A 27615-nucleotide genomic window follows, 5' to 3' on the forward strand; every position below is an offset into this window, starting at 1 on the left:
ATACGCATACATATATTTAGTGAATTATATCGAAGGTAGATTCTCGGCGTAAACAACTCAACAACAACAGTCACCCCATTCATTGCTCCCGGCACTTTTAGACCAAAAGTCCCAACTAGTGGAAACAGAATGTGTTGAGGCATGCACCGAAACATGCTTATCATGGCCACCCACGCGTTCTCTCGATCTTTATTGCACCGGGAACATATATTTAATCAAATAAAATGCTAAAACGAAGAGGCTTGATTGTTACATTCTGTTCGTTAATAACGCAAGCACCTTGCAATTTTTTCTTTATATATTATAATCAAGTGTGCGATGAAGATTCTCTTCTATTTGATTCTATTATCAGTCTAGCATGAAATGTTTTTGTTCTTCTCTCCCCCCACTCTAATTTCTTATTCTCGTAACACTTTATTTTACATCGACACGCAGAATCGCCGGAGCTCAATTCTCTCGTATAAATATAATAATATAATAATTATTCGTATGGTTCCCATCGCGTAGCTCTAAAGTAAGCAGCGTTAATGGTTTACCCAATTAAAAAAAACGACCATGCGCTCTCTGCCTCTCTCGATAGCAATGGGCGTCCGATGCTCGCGGTGAGAAGAAAAAAATTAATAGGTGTGCATACATGTCGGATGTTTTACGTACCCACGTGCTCCAATCAAATTAACGCGCCTTTCTGCGTGCGTTAAAAAATGTCTGCTTTAAACATGTTTTTTTGTATAATTCGAAGGGAGTATTTTGGATTCCGACAAATTGATCATTGACGAACACTATTTTGTGGTTACTTCGTTTTTCAATGAGTGATGAGCATCAGCAAAAATATTCTCTCCGCATTCGTCCAGGATTTAAAATATTTCTTTCCCAACTTCGCTTGACTCGATCATTACAAACGCGGCTCTGTTACAAAATTCCACACTGCTATAGAGTTTTAATGAGAATATAAAAATCGCGGGGGATCAGGCTCGAAGTGAGATCGATTTAATTGAATTTGCTGCATGTACAAACGCCTGCAACAGCAAATAGAAAAAAATTCCTCACACATTAGGCTAACTCTGGGGAGCACACGGCTCATAAACCACACGGGCATTACAATTCTAATTAAAAGTAACATCGTATACCATCGGATCCCTGGTCCAAATTATATGATCCTGGGCTAATCACTGAGAGAAAGATACGCGCTCGTATATCTGTGTATACGAAGAACGGGGCTTAAAGGAGGAAAAAATAGCGATATGAAAGTAGAGAAAGAAGGGAAGAAGGAGCACGAATACGGTGGGAGAGCGAGTGAGAGAAAGAGGCCAAAACTACCCTCTTACACGCGTTTACAGAATAAAAAATAAACGAGAATAAGGGGCGAGAGTGTATATTAGAAAAAAGTAGGAGCATGAAATTAGTCGTACACTTCGTTTTAAGGTTTGTGGATCTCTTTATGCGCATGTATTTTGTATATGTATATAAATGGGGAGAACGAAGACCCCGAGGCTTTCATTCTTTATTTTTCTCCTACTCTTCAAATTCGTTTTATCCCCCTTACCACGACTACGTAACCGTTTTATTCGATAATTATGCAAATAAGGAAATGATTGTCATGGCAATATGTCCGACGAATAAAAAGTGGGAGACGAAAGCAATTCGGTTATCTTTATGATTCGAGGAGGATGCTGGTTGAAATGAGAAAGAAGAATTTCAAGTGCGGAGACGAGAGAGAGAAAAAGCTTCGCAGAATGAGAGATCTGCATGCCCAACCGCGAGAGGGCACCGATTTTTTCGCGGAAAAAAAAGATCGAAAGTGCTCTCTGAGTAGGGGATGAAAACGAGGGGAGAAGGGGGAAGAAAAGTCGAGCTAAACATGGCCGCGAGGCCGCGAAGTCAAGCCCTTCATTTGCATCCAAACGTTCATTTTTTTCTCCAGCTTTTCCACGAGCTCTTCTCTCGCACTTTTTCCCTCCTTCCTTCTCTCTCATCTTACGCACAGAAAAATATCCGCTGACAGGGTGAGGCCGAAACGCGTTTTGCATTTTTACAGAGAATCAGCCCCCCCGCCTTCAAACACAATTTCTGCTGGAAAAATGTTTCCCACCACCCGCATCGAAATATATTTTTTCACCATCTCGACTTCGAGATTTAAATATACACCCCTTCGAGCTCCCGATTCATCGATTATTCGTCAATTTCGTGTACGATTCAGAACTGCCAATAGGTGACTCTGCGATCGAGTCTTTTTCAGTTTTTTTCAACTTCGCTGTTCAAAATCAGAAAAAATGTTTAGAAATTATTATTTTTTCGATTCCTCGCATTTCTCCGAGACTTTTTAGATCGAAACTTGATACGAGTTGTGCCTAGACAAGGTTAAAAACTCGTCGATGAATCCAGCTCGTCAACTTATGCGAATTTTCAGGCAATTCTGATCACACCAGAATTTATTTGAGCATGTCAAAGATTCCCATCCATTCAGGAAAGGATTGAATCAAAAGCAAAGTTCCCTCATTTTTTTTCGAAAAAAAAAAAAAAACAGACTTTTATTTCAAAACCTTGACAATTAAGATTCCGGTGAACTATTTCGAAATAAAAATGGATTTTGACTAGAAGTGCCCATGCAAGAGTACCAGGAACGGTCTCCCATCGGAATCGTCCGCAGTCGTTCTTGTTCTTACTTATACACGAACGATGGTCTTTCTTACGGTCTACGCCCACGTCTCGGTCGTACGTGTGGATTAACGTTATTTATTAAAATATATTCATGTCTGAAGGGTGGAGCGAACGAGGAGTCCGACCAATGGCGACGAACTCGCGTGCTCCGAATCGTTACATTATACGTTACGGCAGATTGATAAGAGTATTACACGGACTCCCGCACCTACGCGAGCTCTTGACCATTCACTTTTTTTTGGTAGCATATTTGAGTTAACGTCCAAACAGTATTTAGCGATGCGGAGAATAATAACCAAAAATCATGCGCGTTTTGAAAGGCCGAATGAATTCGTTCCAATAAATAAAATAACCAACAAGACGAAAACGTTATTTTTTCATTAGAAAAATCTTCTGACACTACGAAGAAAAATTCTGAAGCCCCAACATTTTTTTACTTACCTGAACTAGGTGGATGAACCCCAGAAATTGTCTCAGCACCGGCTCGGATCATTCACCGTCCGATAAAAGTCGAATTCAATTGAAGGGTGAGAATAATTTTCTCTCGGAGGGAAATCGAATGAAGGAAATGTTCGAAGAGAGTTGGCATAATCGATTGCGAAAGCACAGCATTAAAATCAACCAACAAATGTCACTTCTTACAATAACAACTATTTATTTCATACGTAGTAATGCTGAATTACATGAATACACTTCTTGCCTCGATATTAAGATTGTATGAGTTCGGTGTGGCGTGCGGGTGGGGCCTTGATCAGGCAACTATAGACACACTTGTTATTCGCTCCATTACTTCATCTCCATTTGTTTCCTCATGTTGTATTTATTTCGTAACCGATGAGATTTTTTACGGTTTTTTTTCTCATCATCGATATACGAGAGTTGACTTATGCCCATGTCATGTACACACTCGATCGTCTATCTATATTCGTATGCATGTATATATATACACTTGCACGCATTCGCACACATACATACGCGCATACACACACACGCACACGACGTATACGTATACGCATGAAGTTGCATGCATTTTCGAGTATCCTTCAAAAGACGTATATATAAATCATTTTTTTCGACGAATAAAAAATGAAATTCATATACGAAATATAGGACGACTTAAATTCCTCAGGTGTGTTTATCGGCGACTGTCAAATACAAATTCGTCTACGCATCCTCGGAGTTGAATCTTGCATTATTCAACTTTATATTTCTAGTGTTTCCTGTACGTGTGTCCGCGAAGGTTCATGTGCATGGGTTCGTGTCTGTGTCCACTTTTCCGTCCGTCCGTCCGTCCGTCCGCGTTGCTGTCTTCTCGTGTGTGTGTGTTTTTGATTTCAATGTTTATTGTTGTTACTATTACTGTTGTTGTTGTTGTTTTTGTAATAGTCTTAGCCTTTTACCTAGACACTACGATTATGTGAACTTTACAACACAAGACCGTCTTTCACGGTTCGAAGTTTTTCTTTTCATCCTTCTCTTCTTGTTCAAAAGGCTTTGTACATGGATCTCGAGTACGTCTCTCGCGTGACCGATGAAATATGTTTCCTCGCGAGAATTCTTCACCGTAATTCTCCCGTATAAGCGGCGCTATATAGTACGACGAAGACATTATATGTACATACATGTTGTGTGTGAGTGTATGCGTGTGTGTGTGTGTGTGTCTTTATGGAAATAGGAAAATTCGAATTTTCCCACGACACCGCGATTATACATTTGTGGGTCTACAGAAAAACAACAGTGTGAATCTCTGTGACTGAAGAAAAATCCTCTCGCTTGGAAATACACTTCAGCGCACACGCCGAATGACGCAACTATTTAACGCCGGAACACGCACACGCTCACGCAGCTCAATTTCCACTCATACCCGTACACACTCGCGTTATGGATTAAAATTTAGTCATTTCTTCCGGGTAATAGCTTAGTTTATTTATATAAATAGAGGTGTTAGATTCAAGAGGCTACTGGGATTTATGTTGCTTTTTTTCATCGCTTTTTTTTTCTTCTTCCTTTTGCTTTCGTTTATCTTTGCTTTTCGTCAGTTCTACGTATGATACAGTGAACGAGCCGCGGTATTCGAGAATTTTCTCACGGTTTTCTTTTCCCCCTTTGCACTATTAGAATCTTGAATTGTTTCAGTATTTTCTGTTTTTTAATATGCAAACGAAACAAAGCTTCTGTCGACTTTTGGCCAATTTGTCGTAGAGTGCCTGGAATCCTAATTTTCTTTGGATGTAATCATCAATTGAGTGAACGAATAAATTGTTTATTTGAAATTATGGAAAGCTCAGTACCCGGCTCGATCGTCACTATTATTATTATATTTCAACTTTTAAAATTTACTTTTTTTCTCGGACGCGTGTTATTTATGAAGAAAAATCACTGTTATCACGGATTACTTTCCCATCATATATAAAACGTCTTATTACTTTTTTTTGTCAAGTTTTTATTTCGTATTATTTTTCAATTTTTGTCTTGCGATCAAACGAGCGCGAATGGCACACGTCTCTCTCTCTCTCTCGTTCTCTCTCTTTCTAGCCGTTATACTAGTGAACGCGCTTTCTTATCGATTACCTACTTAATCACGATCGATATTAGGATATTATTTTGTTTATTTAATGTCTATAGGAACGCATCCATTCACGACACGCATTCACAAGCAGTCTTTATAAATTATATCTCTCTTTTTCATCATTTTCTTCCTAATTTTCTTACTTTCTCTCTCGTTCTCTCTCTGTCTCTCTCTCTCTCTTCCTCTCCCTTTTTCTCATTGTGTCGCTCTCTCTCTCTCTCTCTCTCTCTCTCTCTCTCTCTCTCTCTCTCTGGCTCATTATTTTTTGTCCTCTTTTATCACTCTTTTGTTTCTCTCGAAAACACTGTTGTTTCTTTTTCTCATATTTTCTATTCCTAACTTAATATTTATACTGATTTCACGTGTTTTTAAAAATCTCAGGTGAAATGATTTTTTCATGGTTTCTTTCATCGCGTGATACGAGATGGACTAGCCTCGCGCAGATCGTTATTTTTATTCCTTATATTTTGTTTTCTCGTGTCCGACTTACTTTATAAACTCGCACGAACGAGATACGAAACGATCGCGAAATTTTCTCTACCCCAAAGCTCGCGACAACGGTTCCTCATCGCGCTTATTTTTTGATATGTCTTTCATTTATTTTTATTTATACAAAGACATATATTTATTTATAAGTTTATTTATATATATATTTATATATTTATAGAATTTTTTTCCCCCTTCTCGTTTCACAATCGACTCTTTTTTTCTCAATACTTCGCTGTCACCTTCAGAGGTAAAGAATTTGACGCGATTCATATTCAATAAAATGATTGAATATTTATAATTATTCATTCATCTACAAATACTTTAACTCGAATGGATTTTCTTGACTCACTCATTATTGGTTCTGTACATTTTACCGATATCGTGGATCACGCTAGGATATATTTTAATCAATTTTGTTATTTCACTCCTTCTCATCATTCATACGGAGGTTATTTTTTTTCGGGTTTCCCCTTGAGTGTATTAATAATAAAATTTACACGCGTACAAGTTTGTTTATTCTTGTACGTTTCGGATTCGCAGCCTCTTTCGTCGTATCCCGAGATGTCGTGATTCCTCTCACTCGGCTCTCTTCTTCTGTAACCATATCCGACGAGTCTTCGAAGTTTGAGAGTCAAACGCGAAATTCAGGTGCCTTGACCAATAGAGCCGAGAACCTTTGGTGCATTTTCGGCTTCCGATGACATCTCAGCCAACGTTTTTGTACCGGACGATTTTCCACCGTCCGATTGTTCGTCATCCGATCGCGAATCCTCGTTTATTCTTCTCTAGGTCGCACTCGTAAATAACACCGAATTCTTGTAGTATCCCGTCCGCGATTCTGCAACAGAAGGAAAGAAAAAACGTGCGAATATTGAAAATTTGGTTCCCGCTATTCCTTCATCAGCCTCGACACATTTTTTAAACTGCACTTTGAGTCTGTGATTATAGGAATCCACAAAAAAAATAATCCAACAGGCTACAATTGCAATTTTGAGTCGATTGTTTCAATGATTTCATTATACGATTTTCTCTTCGGCTTTTTCTACGTCTTAAGGTCTTTCTGAAGTGTTGCTTCCATAATTTTTTCATCACGCCTGCTCATCGCATCATAATGATGAGAAAAAATGAAGAAAATAGTCATCATCATGAAAATGCATTGAGAACGAAGTGAGAATACTACGAAACAAAAAGGCTGAATGTATGTTCAGTTCCATTATGAACGAGTGGCCGATAGCATTGGATTGAACGAGATCGAGGAGTCGAGTCATCTCGGCCCTTATATTTGCCTCGGCTACCGCTCGTGGCCCTTTGAGACGGTGCCGCCACTTGACTTTTTATCGAACTGTCGCTTATGATTGGAAAATAATGCGTTAATAGTGCAGCTTACGGGCTAGTATAAGTTTTCGTTTGTTCCTGAGACGCTCAACATTCGTATTGCTTTTGTTTCTTGATTTTTTTTCTTTCCTTGATACACTTCGATCTTGAGGCTCTCGTTCGACACTGACGAACCCTCCTCAAGGTGCCTCCTCCTCTCGGCCGTGGGATAATTGAATTTCAACTTTTTAATTATCAATTTTTTATTCGTTTTCTCGAGGGAGCAATAATAAAAAAAGTGACGACTCAATTTGATCCGAGTAAATCAATCTCGCTCGCTCCCTTGTTTGGATCTTTGAACACTTGCGCTTATGCGTGTATGTGGATGTACGCAGCAATCGAAGATTCTATCGACGATCTTCATCTCTCGAAGGCATTCGAAAGTAAGAGAATAAAGCAATGATGCGGTGCAATGCGATCGAGATCGGGGTACCCTTCGAAAAATTTGTTGGGTGCGCGGTTTCTTTTTTGTTTTTCGTTTGACTGACACATCCATTCTTGATGTAAGGCGTGGATTTGAATTGAGTTTTTCATTCCGAACGCCCAACATTTTTCTTTGATTAACGCTCGATGGAAAAAAGAGTGGAATTTTAGGGTGGGAAATCGGCCAGTCGAGGTCGTAAAACCTTCTGGAATAAGGGAAAATAATAAAGTTTTAATGCTTGTTAAAAAAAGTTGTGGCGAATTAAACGACGGAATGTTGATTTTCGTTTCGATAAATAGCGTCGATTGAAACAACGAATCTTCTTCGTTAACAGGCGAGTGATCATGGAGAGTTTAATCGAGCGGTAAAAAGGGAAAAAACGAGATTGAATTTAGAGTTGATCGCGCGGCATAAGAAATCCTTCGGAAGGTTGTGGTGCTTTCGCATAAAGAGGCCAAAGACGCCGAATAAGAAAACGATTATATCGAGGCTCGCATAGTCATGCCTGATGGCGGGTCTCCTGTGATCCCGATAGTTTTTGTTCTTCAGCCTCGGCCCTTTGTCCTTGCGGTTAAAGTTTTGATGCCTCGAAGCAAGTTTTGGCGTTTGCAGCCGCAAGTTTCAAATTCGGGGCTGCTATCGCGAAGTATGTCGCCAAAGATTTCGCGTCTTCGAACGGCACACACACACACACACAGCTGCAAGAAAGTCAATTTCGAACAACGGAGCTTCGCCACCGAAGAGAACAACGACGATTTACGAATTATTCGTCCGAACTTCTAATTAAAAGACGAGCAAAGAAATTCTTCGAAGCTCTTGCCACTTTTCATTGTGAACATCTCGCCCAGTACAAAAAGCCGCATTTCTCACACTTCACAAATAATTATCCTGCGAAAGTTTACTCGGGCCGATTTGTTACATTCATCAAGTTTTTTATCGTCCTGAATCTAAAAATTGCTATCATCAATTAAGAAGAACATGGACCAAATGTTTTCCCGATTGTTGCCCGAGCGCGGAACATAATTTTAAATACTGAGTAACGAACCTTGAAGGGGAGACTTGACCTGTTCCCTCTCAGTTGCCTGGTGTTGCCGCGATTTTCTTTCCTGCTCCAGCTCCTGGACCAGCGATTCTGCGACAGAAGAGAGAAAGAATTGATTTTGGTATCGTTAAACGTATAATTTTATGTAAAATGTAACTATTTATTTGAAAAGTTAATGCCAATAATTTGAATGATTTTAGAATCCGAAAAACCAAGAAGATCTCTATATAGTGACGTGATCGTTCTCTCCTCATTTCGCAGCCTCGCATCACACGAAAAGATGCTTAATGTTTTTGATTGTCATAAAAGCACGCACTGCCAAATACAGTTCATAAATAACGGTGTGAAACGCTTAAATTAAAACAAAAAAGTTGCCCATTGCTGTTACGGAAGAATTGAAAATCTCGATTTCTCCGAGCACTCAATTAAATCGAGAGTTTTTTTCGAAGGGACAATAACGAGGGAATTAGAAGATCGCCCTCAAACATAATCCGGTGTACAGAGACTTCACCTGCAAAATACGAAGTTGGGGCGATGAAAAAATGGGGAACTTTGGGGAAGGGAGTAAGAGACGTGGGAAGGTGAGAAGGGGATGGCAATCGCAGGCAGTTTACTCGGACTTGATTCGTCGGGGTGTGAAAACACAAGAAAGAGAGAAAAAGAGAGCGAGCGAGAGAAAAAAAGAGGCAAGGAGGAGATGGAACAGCGGAGTAATTAGTGGAAAAGCAAGCCGAGACTCACCCTCTAAGGGGTGGTGGTTTCGTGCAGCTCGCGGTAAATGCGAGCACGGGCTTTGAAAGGGATGCGGGACGAGTGAGCGAACGTGAAACGGGCAAACTAAACGGGATAACGGGGTAAGGCAGGCGTGAACGGGCCAACGGCAAGCACAACGGAGGCTCAGGTTTGCTCACTGAATTCCGCAAGGATTAGGGTGAAAACTGGAAAATGTCCCTTTAATGATAATACGTCGAATTAACCGGTGAACGCAAAACCAACGCGCCTTTTCCTCCGACCCTTCTTTTCGTCCACAAAACACTGTATTATTATACATCGCTGACCCTCGCGCTCAATCTCTCTTGACCGCGCGTGCCATACACGTAAATTCCTCCGCTTGTTACCCTTATTATCATTATTATTTCACTCATTATTGTACCTGAGTGGACGAAACTCCCATTCAAATTATCTCCCGAGATAACATCCCCGTGGTATGAAGAGTTATGTCAAAGGAATGAGAAAAATGAGGAGGGAAGCTTTGCAGGTTCCTTACGGGGCAGGCGCGAAATTCCATTCGATCGCCAATTAAAATTGCAATAAAAAAAAATTCCTCCCAAGCATCAGCTCCAATGATGACTCTAATCATTAAAATCAATCTGCAGAGAATTCACGCGAGGACCAAGCGAAATTGACGCCCCAAACCCTGCGCAACTCCGTTTTCGAGCGAGCTGAGAAATCGAGAGTCAGAAAATCAGCGATGAGAAAGATGGACAAATAGAACCGAGTCGTCTGGCTCGCGTGCGCAATGGTAAAATCCAATTGAGAAGCCATTAAAGCCCGGCTGGTTAAACTACCAGCAAGGAGAAACGCTTCGTGGCACAGCATATCGCTTATATATGCGTATATACAATACTATTTCTCTTCGCGAAATTGGTATATATAGCAGGAAACGCTCTCTGTTGGGACTGCAGAACGACGGGGCCGAGATTCCATTATGCTTTGAGCAACAATAGCTGAGGGCTGTTTCTCGCGGCACCAGCAGGGGTGTGAATCACGCCTGGCGTTTCGTCACTTCGCGTTGTATAAATCTATACATTGCTCACCATAACACATACAATTATACTCCTCAACTGTAACGTGCCAAAATCACCGTATACATATGATCCAAGAGCTATTCTGTGCAAAATCAAAACTCCAACTGCATTCGAACTTCCCTGCTTCCAGCTTCGAATTATTCTTCGACTTTGAAAGCATTGATGCAAATTTTCATGAAAACTCGATGCACGTTTCGTGTCAACTCGTCTGCTAATTTTCTTCATTCGTATTCGACCTTGGGTTTGAGCAAAAGGTTTTCTTTACGAATGTCGCTGAGGGCGGTTGAAATCGCTGTTTACTTTTGGAAAGATTTTAACGGTTTTATGAGTCAAAAATCTGGGGGAGGAATCGTAGGGAAATTCAAGATTTCGATGCGAGAAGATCGTTGACTCGAATGCAACTTTGGAGGATCGTAAAATGGGGTTTTGGGAATCGGCACAGAATTCTCCATACAGATTTAAACACGGGTATAGACGTAGATGAACGCGAAAGGGAGTGCGAAACGCTTAGTCCCACTGTTTGCGTTTCACTGAGCCAAATTACCTAACGCGCCCTTATCCTCGGGCTCGCGGTGTTTTCCTCCCTTTGATATCCAAATGACAATTTAACTGCTCAAGATACCGGAGGATTTGGGACACACGGAGGCGTGTCAACGTCGTTTTCGTCGCTGTCGACGCGTCTCTCGTCGCTAAGGGACGAAATACAGGAGACGAAGAATGAATGAGAGAGAGAGAGAGAGAGAGAGAGAAGAACAAAATTGTTTTACCATAACCCTCGAGCGAGAAAATCAGAGAACAAAGAAAAGGGACGAGCGGGTGGGAGGAAGAGGAATTTTGTGAGAACGACAAAAACCCTTTTCGGTGCAGATTGAGCCACAAATCTGACTGACTGTGATTCGAATTGTCCCCAGTTTCGTTGCCGTGTTCAACAACGTGTAAATACTCTTTATCGACGATCATTAAGAAAGGGCGAATGAATAGGGCGGTGATTCTGATATTTCAAAAACATATTGGAACGACATTGGCGTTATTGGGCGAAACGAAAACGATGTTCAGTGGCTACAGAGTGGGACGGAAAGTGCGAAAGTTTTGGATATTCCGCGAGCCTCCAAAAATTCGGTTCGACTCATAAGTAGGACGAAGTGAGCGCGAAGTTACGATTTTTATTCGCAAACTTCGTGGGGTCAATCTCCAAAGTATTTAAAAGCGCACGAAGAGTTCACGGTCAAGGACTAAAAGAAAATCCACGATCTCCAAGGACGCGATGAAAGTGAAAGATGAAATCTGAAGCGTCCCGGGACGTTTCGCCACCGTTTTGCGAAGCCTGACAAATAGTGAGTAACAATAAGAAAAAATTTCGGCGAGACTGTTTGGAGTCTAAACTGTTTCGAGAAGTTTCATCTTCTATAAAACTCTCTCGATCGCACATTTTCTCTCCTTCTTCACCCTCGCTCCACTCTTATTCCCCTGGCCCTTGATTATTTCTTACACATTTGTTTCATTCTTCATTCATTTATTTCGTATCGTGTTTTCAAAGCTTTAAGAGAGCAAAGGCCCTGCTCGCTGTGGAAGAAACGCATCGTGGGCCTTGGTTCCTCCACGCGCTATGACTCTGCGTTTATCCGCACGTAATTAACTCCGACACAATGCCATGACCATAACAGCGGGGTTAAGGGGACTGGCTTGCCTCGAAGGAGGACACGAAGTCACCGGAGAAAAAGAAGTCGAAGAAAAGAAAGAAATATTTATATATATGTAGTAATGAAGAGAGAGAGAGAGAGAGAGAGAGAGAACGAGAATGAGAAAGGCCCAAAGAGTGAGAGAGAGAGAAAAAACGAAAAGAACCGGACCTGCTCCCGCAGCTTCTGCCTGTGCGCGCCGGCAAAAGTGAATATCCATCGAATAATTCGAATGAAAAAGGCGTATCGTTAATCTTCAAAGATGGAAGATCCGTCTTCTCGATCCCAAAGCATCCAATACCCATACACATATCTCAATACATACCCATAAATATGTATATACACGGAAAGTTAGAAAGACTCTTTCGTTTATCGCGAACGCTCTTCTGGTTCTTATTACCGCAGTTGGTACGATAGGAAAAAAGAAACTTCTCGCGCTTCCCGCTGCAGTAAAAATGCACGCATTGTGTTGCCGGCGCCTCTTCTCCCTCTTCTTATTCGATTTCCGATCGATACTGTATATCCATATAGCCCTCTCGCAACGGCCTTCTTCGCACGACGCATTGTACCAAACTCTATCGCATTGTACGGTTGCCCCGCGCTCCTGCACCCCCGAGGGATATTTCACTGGGCAGCCTCTTCGCTCCCGCGTAGCACGTTTGATTATCGAAAAGATCTCTGTACGATATCACGTAGGTGTACGCGTTTTATCGCAGCGGACATGGCATTATCTCGTTAAACGAATCTTCGAAGTAAGACACGCGTTTGTGCATTATCGTAAATCCTCAAGTCTCGTTAGATCTTAGCAAAAACCCCTCTCGTCGTGTGTGTACACAGCCGGAAGATGCATTGAAACTACCGCGTGATAAACTCGTCGAGTGATCATTGCGAATTATTGGGCATGGGGGAGATCGAGGATTTTTCAATTCGTAAACACGTTTGAGGAAAAACGGTTTGGCTTGTTGATGGCGAGTCGTCAAAATTTTGTCAAGGACAATTAATTTGGGAATATTCATTCGGTTTTATTCGATGGTGCAATTAGAGTTAACGCACTTCATTAAGCACTCTTGCGACTGGGAATTATAATCTCGTGATCTCGGAATTAATTCGTCTCCAGTCTTTCGTAAATTTGCCTCTTATGTGCTTCCATCGAGAGCCACAGGGGAGGGATAATTACACTTAAAAGAAAAAGATGCAAAGGGCTCGGGTCGAGTCACAACTTCTTGAGGAGCTTCACAAGGGCAGGGCGAAACTGAGACGATTTTTAAATTTAGAGGGTTGATTTCGTGTAGCGTTGCGTTTTTAATGCTCTGATCTTTATGTAAAACAGAGAGTGGCACGAGCGACAGCACACGCGTTTCTCTCTGCGTTTTACATACTTTTTTCTTCCTCTGTCTCCCTCCTCCCTCTCTCACTCTCAACTTCTTCGTTACTCACACGCTGGTATGGTTCTTGAGAATGCGTCAAGCGAACCGTGAAATTGTATGAATCGAGAGAGAACGAGAAGAGCAAAGACGAAAAGAAGAGTGGGCGAGTGAGTGCGCTGAGCTATACGGAGACATGAAAAGCGAAAGAAGAATGTCTCTTGCTCTTTTGCATCGTCTTGTCGTCTACGGTCTTCGTGTACGGGATTTTTCAGGAGAAATTAACGGTCGCATCACTCGCGTCACGTACTCACTCTTTTACAGAAATTTCAATCATTCCTGCGAGTGGGCGAGCGGTCATGGTACACGCGATTTTTGGCATTTTCTTCCCCTAAAGTATTGCTAAAACTACTCAAATGTCTGATTAAAAAATCCAATTGACCGAAGCTCGCGCTGGGAGAATGAAACCAACAAATGTCGAGTCCTCGAAATTCAGTGGTTTTTTTATGATTTACTGTGACGGGGATAAAATAAAGTGAAGCTGAGGTCGTGCTTCTGACGATTTGGTCCGGAATTCATCGTGTCGGTGAATAAATTTTTGCTTCTTTGGATCGTGAGTTCCCGCGGCTGAGTCTCTCATAATTTCGAATTTCCGTAGGCTCTGAAAATCCGCTTTCTTTTTCGTCGCCCCATCTCTTTCCTCGCTTTCTAATAAATTTTTTCTCTTCTTTTATCGCTTATAATCTCAGCGATATATGTCCTCGCTACTGTTTTTTTTTTCAGTCGCCTACCCCGAATCGTGCCCTCAGCGAAGAGAGAGAGAGAGAGCCGCGTTTTAAGGGGCTGAGAATATTCGCTGTGCCATCTTTTCTTTAAAAGAAAAATTGAAGCAGGACGGAATAACAAGCCGCCTGATCTCCCGCGTTTTAACGCCAGGTTAGATCGAACGGAATGGAGTGCAAACAGAAAAACTTGGGGAAAAGTGATCTGCAAATATGAGTGAGAAGGAGCAATAAAAAACCGAGAGAATTTCAACTTTTCCAAGCTTTCGTTCCTTCAGATACAAAGCATTTTACGATCTTTCATTTCTTATGGTGATCGAAACTTTTCTTAGACTCACAGTGACACTCCAAATGTCACAATATTTACATACACTGCGGATGAAAGATTTGATAAAACATTCGATGCCCCAAGTCACATGGCCACGATCAACATAATTGCGAATAAAGCTGATACCGATAATGATAAACGAGCGTGGGAATTCGACAAAGACGAATTTTCGTTATTAATATTGAATCCCTGTATTATAGTCTTCGGTAAATAAAAGCGAGGGCTCGTGCCCTCCCGGAACATCGAGATTTCATTCCCCTCCCTTTTCTCTCTTCCTGATTTTCCTCTGCCCCTTTTCTCTCGCCCGGAGGAATATGAGATGAAGAAAAAGCTTTCCCCAAATTTTATTTAAAATCTGGCTCGATCCCCTCACCTCTGGCTGGGCCGATCTGTTGGCTCCGGAGAAACGAGATAAGATCTCGGAGCCGTGATGTGACGCGTCGGTGGAAATTCGAATAGAAAGAAAAACCTGGCTCTCCTTTCTCTTTGCTCTGTCCCGGTGGAACATTTGTTTTTATATGATAATCCCGGCGGTAGCGCCTCCGCAATATTATTACGTTTTCTCGTATCATGTCTCACTCCCCCGCGCTTTATTTCCCGTTCGTGTTCCTTCTTTTCGTTTTCCAACGAGCAGTAAATCCCTGAAAAGTTCGTACACACCGTAAGCTCTGCGTGTACGTGTGCGAGTGTTTGCGCCCCCGCGGTTATCCTTGTTAAGGGCTGTTGTGGATTCGCGGTCGGTGATTGTGCATGTCTTCTGCCACTCGCTTTCGGTTGGATAGGTATTATGAGGAGAGAATAAATAAAAATAAAGGAAAGAGCAGCGCGAGGGCAACACGAGGAGAGACAAGAAACGGAGGTTAGTTGGCGAGCGAAAAAATTGGCCGACGAAATCGCACCTCGTAATCATGACGCTCTGTGCTACGGGGATGGATGTGGAGAGAGACCTGAAAATCGTGCACCCTCTACAACCCCAATATTTCCGGTTGCAGCACCCTTCAGCCTTCGCTTTATACCCTTCGTTCTTTCGGTCGCTCGACACCCTCTTAGCCTTTTTTTCACTCTTTTTTTCCACCCCGACGATAAGTTTTTTGCACTATTTTACCGGAAAACCACGGGGCCTCCTTTTCCTCTGATTCCCAGTTCTTTCGTGCCGAGGGCAAGCACGAAACTTTAATGTAGGATTGAATTACGCTTCGAGTCGCGTCCGGAACCCACCGAGCCTCACGGTCGCCTCGATTACTTTCGATTTCGTTCCCTCCCATTCAAACCTAATTCAAAACGATTCATTGCATTCCCATTCGATTCCACTCGCTCCCCCATTGCAGTCCTTTTTTAAACGATTCATTCCTCGCGTCGGAATAACCGTCATTAATCAGCAATGATTAGCGATAAAAACAAAAGTCAACGGCTTATAAACTGGAGAACATGAATATGAGCAAGTGCGAAAGATTCCAACAAAAAACGGTGTTTCCTTGCCTGACCTTAACCTATGCCGGACACTGGATTCTTCATCGTAATATAAGAAAAACAAGGATGATGCTGGTTTCGCCGGTAAAAACGATGCATCTGTATGAGTTTCGAGACACGCCAGAAGAGGCGCTCCATTCCGGGGCTCGTACGTGCATGACGAATATCCGCGCAGCTACCCCGCTCGACACTCGCTCTCTCCCTTCTCGTGTCGTTTTTTCTCACGTTCTTTTTATATTGTCGGATTATATACAGTATACACGCACATTGCGTTTCACGCTTTATCACTCTTGCGAGGTTATTGTCTTTTGCGTTGTTAATAAAAACGCGTCGCTTGCGCTCTGTCTCGTTTATATTACGCGCGTCTTTTCACCCGTGTTATAAACATGCCTTACGGATAAACCTATTCTTGGATCCATACTCCACTCGCTCTCATCTTCTCAGTTTTTCTAAACACTTGTTCGTATAAATACACAGGCTAATATCGAAGTGGCGAACCTGCTTGAGCGTTAAACTTCGTTCTTCGTCATTCACAAAGGCCTCGCGTCAAGCAATTATTATTAAACTAAATTGATGGAAATGTCATCACTTAAGGTTACGCGATGAAAAAATCATTCGGGTCGGTTCGAGCCGGGTCATGTCCGCGCGTGCCGGAGGACGTTTGAGCTTCAATTCACGATCTTCCAAGTGAATCTTCATTTTTTTCGTATTAAAAACAATCGAACGACGATGAAAATCAAAATTCACACTTTTATGACTGGATTCGTCGAACCAAAGCTGTTTCGTATATTGCTTTTCATACGCAGCTTCGTTATGTACTTTTTTTTTGTAGGCGAGTGATAGAGAAAGAGAGAAACACACACACGTGAAAAAAAGTCATCCCCCGTCCGACACCTCGGCAAGCAAAAACCGGTGAGAAAGGGGAACACTGAACCGCAATCATTTCAATTCCCGAAGAATTTTCAAAGACCCCGCCCATCAAATATTAAGCGGTCCGCCCGGCGATTTAGAGTGATTGCGGTCGTGGAGAGAGAGAGAGAGAGAGAGACGAGAGTTTTGGGTCCACCGGGGCTCGGGATGAGGCCAATACACTCTTCGTCACTCAGTTGCATGCAAAAGATGAAGGACACCGGTAGATGAGTATGCGCGTGTTTTAGATTCGGCTTCACCGGCGTTTATAAACCACAAAAGACCAGCAGCCAGGAGTTCTCTAAAAATGTATATATCGAAAGAATTTTCTTCAATCAACCAATTGAGCTGCTTGAAAAGTTTTGATAAAACACTTTGATGACTTCAAATTTTTAATGTCTTTGGCACTACTCCTTGACACAAACGCATACGAATCAGAATGATTCCGAAGACAACTGTACTCGAAAATCATCCGACTCGGCGCGAAAGATTTGATATTCATGCATTTTCTCTGAGCATAAGGCCGAAGTGATAGGGAAGACGGAGGATTTGAGGTAGAGGTTATGTGCTTGCTGAGAAATTATTGCATATAGTTTGAATATTAAAGCGTGGCGGAGTGCTTCTCAGCGCTGCTCTTGATGCCGGTGGTTGTTGGAAGCGTTAAGGAATTGCAGTACTGTATAGCATGGAGTGATAGAGACGAAAACGATGAGAGAAGCGCGATGAAGGTGTATGTATATGCGAAGGAGATGAGAAACAAGCGTAGCATAACAGAGTGAGGGTGAGCGAGGAAGAGGGAAAGAGAGAGAGAGATGAAGAGATGAGGAGAGAAGACAGGTAACGCCGCGCACCGAGGAGACGCGAGAGCTCGCGTTGGCCGCCGGGGAAATTACGGCTTCTTCCTTACGTTGCCAGAAGAGTGGAGAGATATGTGCATAAACTCTGCATTACAAGACGACGGTTCTCATTCGATCAAACGATCCGTTGTCTGTCCCTTTCGAGCCGAATTCTTGCAGGCTCGGTGATAAAATTTTGATTTTTTCCTCAAAATCCTGAATGTAACGCTTTAAGGATGTGGGAAAAAGATGTTTGGAGTAAAACGCCTCTGTCGAAGAGCTTGAATTCAGATTGAATTTGCACGAGCCTCGGACTGCGCTCTGAGCCAGCTGGAAGGTACGACGGAATTCATAACTCGGCGAGTATCCGAGTGAACATTGAAATTATCATGCTAACTTTCAAAAGAAATGATTTCGTCATTTCCCACGGATTCGCCCAAGTCTTTTCTGCCCCGTGCACTCTCTTCCTCCTTTTTAGTTTTTGACTCGCGCGTATCTCTCCCAGAGAGCCACTGCTCGTATAGAATGCATGACTCCCGAAGACACCAGCAGAGCAGAAGCGAGGATGCCAACAGGCGAAGAAAGAGAGAGAGAGGGAATGGGCAAAAGTAAGGGAGATAGAGACGTAGAGCGCGAGAGAGAAGGGGCTGGAGGTCCCCTCGGGTGGCGTATAAGTACCTACCTCAGACGACTTTGCCTCCCAAACCCCCACCAACCATTCCCATCCCGCCAGCATCGCTGTGTACCCCTTGCATACGTCTCAGGACCTTGGTGGCTGTATACATCGACGAGAAATGGTATTCCTGTATGCATGTTTTCTCCCCCCTTGCCGTGCTAACCCTCATCTAAATCTTGGTTGTTTATTGCAAATGGATTCTGCATCATGATGCCCCGGTGGCTTCGAAGACACAGAGCAAGAGGCTGGAGAGCGAGGGTCTATTCAAATACGTGTTTCCTCGCGCGAGTATCAGCCCATATAACCAGCACTGTTCTGCACCTTCTCGTCATCCGCAGTTTTCCTAACCCCCGAACTCTCTCCTCGATCCACGGCCAACTCCGCGGCCTCTGCGGAAGCTGCATCACCAACGAAATCCGCTATGTCCGTGTGGCAGCGAGCCTGCCGCTAGTATCTCGTGTGTTGGCTCCTATGGATACATCGGATACGGGACCCGTTCGAATCCGGCCTTCAAACAGGCTTGTTATTGCCCCGCAACGTGATTGCTCTCCCTCAAAATCTTTCGAATAATTTATTTTTCGCGATAACACACATTCCCCCTATCCAACAGGATTTTCACGCGGAAATGCTTCGTCGGGCGTGATCGAGGAAGATCGACGAATTTTTAGTCCGTTTCCCTGAAGCCATGGATAAACAACTCGCCGTTCTACGAAACGGAGCGCGCTATATACGTGGCCGTTTACTTGTCGAGATTTCCCGTACAGTCGGGCACTATGGATAACGCTGCGGAGATACCATTAATACGAGAGAGAACAGATTTTCTTTATAATCGTTTGGGGATCAGTCGATTCGCTCGGGAGGTCAGAAAAATTGACTGGAGCCTGATACGCAAATGCGATTAGCGTGGACGTGTTACGGAGAATTTGTGATGGACCAGGTTTCTCCACGTTTTACTCTTTTTCTGCCTTTCGCCCTGACTCTGCAGACGGTTTTTCGTTTTTCAATGGATACTCTCATTCGAGAAAAAGAACTCATTCGGAGCCGAATGAGAGTGAATTCGATTTGGTGGGTTTCCTTGTTCATAAATCTTTGATCGAGTCGCAACCAACGTGAAAGGGATTTTGCTATTTATGACATGAATCAGTTAAAATATCAAACCTTCGTCCTCTCCATTCATCGATTTTCTTCTCTGAATGACTTGTTTTCTTACCTTGATAGTTTTGCCAGAATGCCGATGCCTGACCACCGATGAGATCGAGACCGTATCCCCAACCCGGTTTTATAGCGTCGGGTGGCGACGGTTGTTGTGGCGTACGTGGCACTTGTGACTCACGGTACTGTTGCGCCTGTTGTTGTTGGTGGGACGATTGTTGCTGCGACGATTGTTGCTGCGATGATTGTTGTTGCGACGACTGTTGCTGTTGCTGTTGTTGGGACTGCTGTGGCTGGGACTGTTGGGATTGCGAGTGCACCGGGCTCTCATCCGTCGCTTCCGTGCTCGTGCGCGCTTCCGCTTTAACGTTTTCTGCGAACATCAAACCAATCACCAGAAATCTATTGAGAGAGGTATGAATTCGAAAATTATTAAAACAGTTTAGGAGAGAATTTCAAGATCCTCCGAAGATCATTTTCCATTGGAAATTTCATTGCAGCGCCGATCGTGGTAATAAAATCTTCATAAAGATCGCCCAGCAAGATTTCTGTCTCGATTAAGGCACATTTCCGAAGCTCATCGACAGAGAATTGCCACCGGGAAACGTTTAGCTCTGTATATTTCGGCGCTCCTCCGTAGGGACGGAAGCTGGATTTTCCATCCCGGGCAAATTCGTCCACACCCCCTTGAGAAAGAGCGAGGCTCCTTTCGTTTGATTTGAAATTAATATCACGATTCCTCTGGGCCTGACAGGGTTAATCAGCAGCGAAAACGGCAAGGAGATCGAGCTAAGAGTGGAACAGCGACACGGAGGGAAGTCAGAAGAGAGATGCAAAACGTTATATCGGAATAAGAGATTTCACTTAAAGGGTTTCGTGTTTGAGTTTTGGTCGTGACAGGAGCGGGAGAGGAGGCTTGGGGTGAGTCAACCCCGTTATTCCGTCGTGAAGGGTGCAGAGGGGAGGATAGAGAGTAAGAACCTTTCGAGAATCTTGCAAGTTGAGAGGAAATCTTCAAGGTGGAATCGCTACGAAGGTGGCGATGACGAAGTAACAGAGTCCGTACCGACGAAGAGTCGGAGTTAAGAAGTGGGAGAAGTTATGGTGAACATCGGCGAAAAGTGGGAGATTAAAGTTCGAGCAGGGGAATGGAGTGAACTGTAAGACAAGAGGCGGGGGGAAGGACCGGATAAGTAAGGAATCATATTCTGCCGGGTGTCAGGGTGTTTGCTCTGCCTCAGCGAATTAATTAATTTATTCCGAGATCACGCCGAGTAGCCCCGGGCCGTCTTTGCGTCGAAGTTCGAGAGCCTCAACGTTTCGTACGGAACGAGAGATCCTAGACACTTTTGGACTCGTCTGTATGTTTACACGTAACCCTTCGAAGAACGGCCTGCTCGGGAGAATCGTTGAGCTCGATATTTCTCTAGTGAGCGTCCGCGGATGTTCTTCGTACTATCGAATAACTTTTGTGGAAACGAATATACAATCGTAAACATCGAGTGTTTTGAAAAAGTCTACTGAAGAACTGGAAATTTGGTTTTATAGTTGCGCGATAAGTAATTAAGGCGTGTGTCTGGATCCACACGATCGAATTCCACGACACAAACTTTGTTAGGTTCTAGTGAAATTGTTTCGAATTGATGTTCAATCTTACCAGCGATTGCTCGGACTTGCTCGGACGACGCGCCCGTTGCCTTCAACGCGTCTTCTAACTGCACTCGCCTCTTCGTCTCGAGGTCCAGTTGTTCCTGAAGACGTTTTCGCGCCCGACGTTCCTTCTTCAAGCGTTTCTGGTACAACACTGCAAAAGAAAGTTGACAAAAGAGATCAATGACTCTGGTCAAAAATCCATTTGAATTATAACTTTAAAATAGTTAAACGAAGCGAATGACTGAGGAAACGTTTCCAGTGGATTCGCGCGTCTCCACATTTCAACAACGAGCATTAAATTCACTTAAAGATTCCTAAATGATTCTGAATACGTTGAAAAACGAATAATGCAAATAAAATATGACACGATAGCTCTGAGCCGTGACACCTTTTCCCCAGGTGGTTGAAGCCCCCCGCAGACGCGGGGTTGGGAGTCCCTCGAAATTATCATCACGTATCATTCTACCGCGGGGGGTTCCGCGCCCCGTCCCTTTGCCTCTCTCCGTCTCCCGGCGCAGAGGCAAACCGAAGGGCGAAAACGTCCCTGGAACGTTGCCGGACGCCTCGCCTTTAGCGAAAGGTCCGCAACCGGGCGAGATATCCTTCGAGAGATCTGTCATCGTGGCGGGGGTTCCAGCATCCCGCAAAGACGTGTGGCAACAGCTACCGTTCAGTCTCTCTCATCCGCGAGCGCTTTTATGCCGCTTGGTGGGCTCGACCACTCGAGCTGACCGCACATCTCACTTTCCTCCGACACTATTTCACTTCCTCTCTGTCTCGCTCCCTCATTTCCACTGAACTCTTTTATTTATCGCTAATGAGATCAGTTTTGAATGGAGTTACTACCGAACTGACGAAACCGGGAGTTTTTACGCGACGAAAAATCTACGCCGCTGATGATCGAGGCCAAATGTTTTTTATTTGGAAAAAATCCAATCGCTCGAAATCAAAATTCTGCTTAGACATCGCAATATTCTCAATTTTTTTTGTCTTGGAATTTAGGAAAAAGACGATTTTTCGTGTTCGAAATAATATCTGTTGGAATGAGCTTGGCACACCGTTCACTTTTCTTGCCAATTGGTAGAGAAGCAATCTACGATTCTCACTTAAATTTGTAGAGAAATCAATAAACGGGCAAGCGGTGGTACAACGTCTTGGCAGATCGTGATTCCGAGTTGAATATAAGATTGCAGTAACATCGCGATACTGGACATCGTAAAAAGTTCTCTCTCTCTCTCTCTCTCTCTCTCTCTCGATTCTCAACGGTAAGAAGGTCTAAAGAAATCTTCAGAAAATATAGACCTGGCTTTGATGTATTGAAAGAGTGAAATGTATAAACTCTTTGAGCATAACGATCTCCGAGTTCACGTTGTTTCCTCTTTCTGGACTTTTTACCACTGTAATTCCAGCTCGTTTTCAGCGATCTCTCGCAGTTACCAAGAAGATCGTAAAGTTGATCTGTACACAGTAGGAAAATTGAGATTGGAGGAGGCTCAGAATGTATTCCACGCTCTGTAACTCCAATTTACTTTTATATGGGATATTCCGTGCTCAGTTTGCAAGTCCCCGTTGTGTTTGATTGTTGTCTGAGTACACGTTACGATTCGTTACTTTCATTTGTTCAGTGCATTCGAACTTTATATCAATGAAAAATAAAAAGGAGTCAATTAAGATTGGCGAATCGGATTTAGAGGCCGATGAAAAGGATTCCACACGAATCTATAGCTCATTTTCTCTCGTTTTTTTCGCACAGTTGAGGTCATATCAACGGCATATCTCCGTCTCTTACCAACAATGAGGGAGCTGCAGCGAGCAGCAGCCGGAATGGAGCAACAATGCAGCAGATACGCTACGGCCAAGAGACAAGACGTTCACAGAGCTGTACCGTGGGGCGCATTGTCCGATCGTTTCTCCACCGAGTCGCGCTTCGATCTCCATCATTCATACTGCGATGAGGAGAGAGAGAGAGAGCGAGCGAGTGAGGGAGGGACAGAAGGATCGACTTGCTCGATTGTTCTATCGAATCTCCATTAAACGAGCCACCTTGGCCTTGGTGAATGGAAGATAATCCGACGACGATACAATTACGGTTACTATTTTTGTAAAATATTTTATAAAACAATTAGAAAGGTACATAAACACACGTGCGCGTGATACGCAGATTCTTTACTACGAAAGGCGTCCACAAAATAATATTTCACCGATCTCGATCTCTGGAGAATGTGAGTTGCAGCATGAACTTTATTATAATGCACCAAGCCATGCTAGGGTCGTGGAGAAACCTCTCTCCATTCTTTAACGCAGATCGTGCTTTTGATTGGCCGGTGGCCCCGGGTATGTGTGAGCATGACTCCAGACCGCGGTGCCTTTGATGTCCGCTCGATCTTTTCATTTCTTTTCTATCTTAATGCACTGTTTAATTAATTTTACGTCATTGTCGATATATCCAGCGTGTCCGCCTATTGTGTGGCTCACACGAGTTATTTCGATGTGGGATATGATATTAGTGCAGACACACACACACAAACACACACACACACACGGACCGATGGCTGTCTTGCAAGGGGAAAGCAATAAAGTGAAATATTTTGCAGTGTTTCCGAATTGGAAAGCTCCTTTGGAAATTCCTCAAGATATTCTGCTTCTAAAGTTGAGAATCAGATCGAAGCTAAAATAGTGAAGAAACAGCGTCGATTTTTTATCTGCATTCCTTTGCGCGCCTACATAAACCACAAAAATATGTTCATCGACTCAAATGGACATACATATTCACGTCCACGTATGCGTACGTCTAATAGCGCTCTTGAAGAAACGAGGATGACGACGATCAGAAGCGCAGTAGCGGCATCCACGTACGGTACGAGATTACCCGGTCTGACAGGAGACGGTAGCGAGGCGTAGGTGCCACGTCGCCGTGGGCGTCTTTGAATCTTGCGGGAGAGAGAGAAAGATTTTCTCCACTCCCGAGAGACGTTACAGCTCGCTCGTTCCCAGCCCATGTACATGCGTGTATAAGTATATAATCGCAAGGATTTTGTATTTTATGTACTCGATACTGGTATGAGTGTGTGTGTACGTTCAGGCGTACACGTGAATCTTATTGTAAGTGTCTATGTGTGCATGCATTCAAGAAGTAGTGCGTATTGTATTGGTACGTACAGTTTCATGTCATGCCCATAGGGCAATGCGCGTCAGCGACGAGATGATCGCGTGGACCGCGAATGAAAGAGGGGAAAAAAGGTGGCGAATGAAGAGGATCGGTGCGTTTCATTTAAGTTCAATCGATGGAATAAATTTGTTGTGAATTTCAGCCGAGTTATTCAAAGACAGTAGAGCGAGCTGACCGTAATCAGAATTCGGTAAGGACACGGGAAAAGGATCTTGAAAAAGGTCCGGTTGAAGGGGACCACTCGTCACGCGTAGGACCAATCGATATTTAAACCAAATATGAATCTGCCAAAAAAAAAACAAAATTGAAAATTCCGGAGGTGTGGAATTGAACGAAAGTCAACAACGTTACTTTCACGATAAGGCAGCGTGGAACGGTAAACGAAGATGAGGAGTGATCGAAATGAAAAAAAAGGGTCATCATACACGGCAATTAATTGGTATTTGTGTGAAAAATCAGGAGCTGTAAAAGTGTCGCAGGGTTGCGGGGCATCGAGTTTTAAAGTGCGCCAGGTGGTGGCAGTGACGGTGGACTAACCGAGAGCAGTTGTGCACCACTGTTACGTGATTGATTCCCGGCAGACAAGGCGCAGACAACCCCTTCACTCCCTTTGCCTCTCGCCATGGTCTTCCCACTTCGCAGCAGTCCGTCTTTCCCTTTCTCTCCGATCCTCTTCACTCTTCACACATACAGACGCATACGTTGTTTCTCCTCCCGCTGTTGCGGCTGAGTCTGCTCCCTCTTTCACTCTCTCGCTTTCCCTCTCTTTCTCTGCCTCCTGATCTCTTGGCTTCCAGAAGAGAATCCAAGACGATCTTCCAAGTTGTCCCGGGGCCGTCTCTTTCTCTCCCTCCCTCCGTTGGATCTCCTTCGTTCTTAGCTCGCACTACTCGCGATCGGCACACTCGTTCGCTCTCGTGCGAGTTGGGCTATGCGAGGGCGAGGACGAGAAGCGAGAAGCGGCAGAGAAAATCCGGAGAGAATAAGAGACGAAGCGAAAAAATTCGTGACTGAGGTAAAAGGGAGAGCAGAAAGAGGAAGACGAGGAATCGAAGAGGAGGGGGAGCGAGGGAAAATAAAAATACGTCCAAGTGCGCGATGGCCATAGCCGAACGGGAATGATCGGGGAAAGGAGGAGGTCGGATCCGAGCGCAGAAGTAGAAGCCAGCAGCAACGGCCAGGAGCTCGGGCATACACCGGCAGCAAATGCGGGGGTACGCAAGGGGGGCCCCGCTTCGGAGAGCCTTCGGAGAGAGCATTATGATGCAAAGATGGCGCGGTTGCGGCACCCTAGAATTAGCCGGAGCACTCGCCATTGGTTGCGTCGGGCAAACCACTCCTTCGCTATAACAACCGACTGCATACGATGCATACTAAGGATAAGCATGCGAGCCGACAAAGAATTGGCTGTCCTCGCGCACAACACGCGGACAACACGGCCAGACGGTTCTCCAATATTTGGTAGAATTATTCAAAAACTCGTAAAAAAGTAAATAAATCAAAGTATTGGAAACGAATGCGAGTAATGCACCGCTTGCTGAGTCACTTTTATGAATAATGAAAATATTCCAATTGGTCGATCGAATTTGACACCTGATCGAACAAGATTCGTAGCACCCAGCTCGTGAAGCATGAGCACCGATACTTTTATTACCAGCAAAGCGAGAAAAGACCCAGATGCAACGAATATGAATACGTGAAGATATCGGAGAAGTCAACGAAGCTCATCTCCGATGAAGGAATCTCGATAATAGTGGAATATTGACGCTCCGGTTTCCCGTCCGGTGTGTACGCGCGTGTGTGCCGAATCGGTCAATATATTCTCGACCACAGGGAATCTCTCGGTCAATCTACGTTAACGTCCGTCCGTCTCTCTTTCTCTCACCTTCGTCTCCTATCTTGCTCTGCTACACCCGAGCATTTTTCTTCACCCATACAAATATGATGAGCTACGACACCAGCATGATCATGAAGGTATAATCGCGTAGAAGCCTTGTGTATATATATGAATGTTGGCAAGAGAGCGAGAGAGAACGGGAAGGAAAGTGAGAGAGCGAAAGAGTGAGGAACTTCACTGCCCGCCTCCGTCTTACCTCCGAATCCCGTGAATGTAACTGGCCGATAAGTTGTTCCTCTGACGCGCGCGCAGGAAACAATATGTATACATATACGTAGACAAACGATGGAAGTTGCAAGCTATAGGTAGATCCATCCCCCCCACCTGAGAGTTTTCATTCGACTGTGGTAATAGCGCGGGCAGTGGTTGTCATCGGGGTGGTCGATGTATCAACAAGAGAGTTCAAAGAATGAACCATATTCACAACAAGCCGACAGCAACAGCCTTGTCTGCGAAAGTTGACGGGTTTGACCGCAGCTGCTACCACAGAATTCCCAGTGAATGTTGTAGTAAGTCAGTTTGACTGTGCGGTCTTGGGTCATGTGTTATTTCATAAGCATAGCAGCTTTGCCGAGGCAAAAGTCAATGACACGAGGCAGACAAGCATCGAGAAGTAACGAAGGAAGTGAAGCATGCCCTAGCCAACGAGAGGGAGGAATAAAGAGGCCGATAAAAGAATTCGTGGTCGGTTATGAAATCAGAGATCCCGACTGATGAAGGGGTCGCCCCGGAGGACGTGGCAGCAGATCGCAGATAGCCCGAGATTCAGAAGGACAGAGAGTGGAAAAAAGACGGCGGAAGATCGGCAGTTACCAGGGGGCGGGAGGAGAAGAGAGCGAGAGGGAAAACGCTTGAGGAAGATAGAAACAGAAGAATCCTAAGGAAGGATGACAGCTTAGCAAGGACAGATCCACGGAGGCAAGAGGAGAGCCGCCAGCAGGCAAGCGGGGGTGCTCCATTAGATAATGCAGTCAACGCAGGAGAGAAAGGACACGCGCTGGTTAACTGTGGAGTTGCAGAGAACGAAAGGATGATGAAGAGAGAAAGACGGGGAACGGTCACTTCATCGGGCACGTCAGAATCCATCAGCTACCGCTGTGCGATCGCTCAGAAAGGCCCTCCGTTCGCCGTTCCCTGTTCACTGTGTATTATGCGTCCATTCTGCCTGGCGAGGACTCCCCACGTTGACTCAAGCCACCGTCCTCGCTCTCATTCGACTTTTCTTCAACCCCCTGTCCTAGAATTGTACAATCGTCACAGCTCCGCAAAACGTGCGCTAACGCACGCTCCAATTATTCATTTTCATTGTTATTTTACCATCCAATTGCTTTTTCCG

General features: G+C 44.1%; 1 protein-coding gene across 4 annotated transcripts in view; it reads right to left on the minus strand.

Moving 5' to 3' along the window:
- Nucleotides 1-3293: 3293 nt before the first annotated feature.
- dac (dachshund) overlaps nt 3294-27615 on the minus strand; it is a 235431-nt gene continuing 211109 nt past the window's right edge. For 3 of the 4 annotated variants that reach the window (XM_043411371.1, XM_043411373.1, XM_043411372.1), the window contains exons 9-12: nt 21218-21364; nt 19619-19933; nt 8560-8646; nt 3294-6554 (exon numbers count right to left, since the gene is read on the minus strand). In XM_043411371.1, the coding sequence (XP_043267306.1) occupies nt 6502-6554; nt 8560-8646; nt 19619-19933; nt 21218-21364 (602 nt within the window). In that variant the 3' untranslated portion in view covers nt 3294-6501. The remainder of the gene's footprint in view (nt 6555-8559; nt 8647-19618; nt 19934-21217; nt 21365-27615) is intronic. The other variant, XM_043411374.1, reaches the window with a different exon arrangement.

The sequence above is a fragment of the Venturia canescens genome, chromosome 2 (assembly GCF_019457755.1).
Source record: "Venturia canescens isolate UGA chromosome 2, ASM1945775v1, whole genome shotgun sequence".
Lineage (NCBI taxonomy): Eukaryota > Metazoa > Arthropoda > Insecta > Hymenoptera > Ichneumonidae > Venturia > Venturia canescens.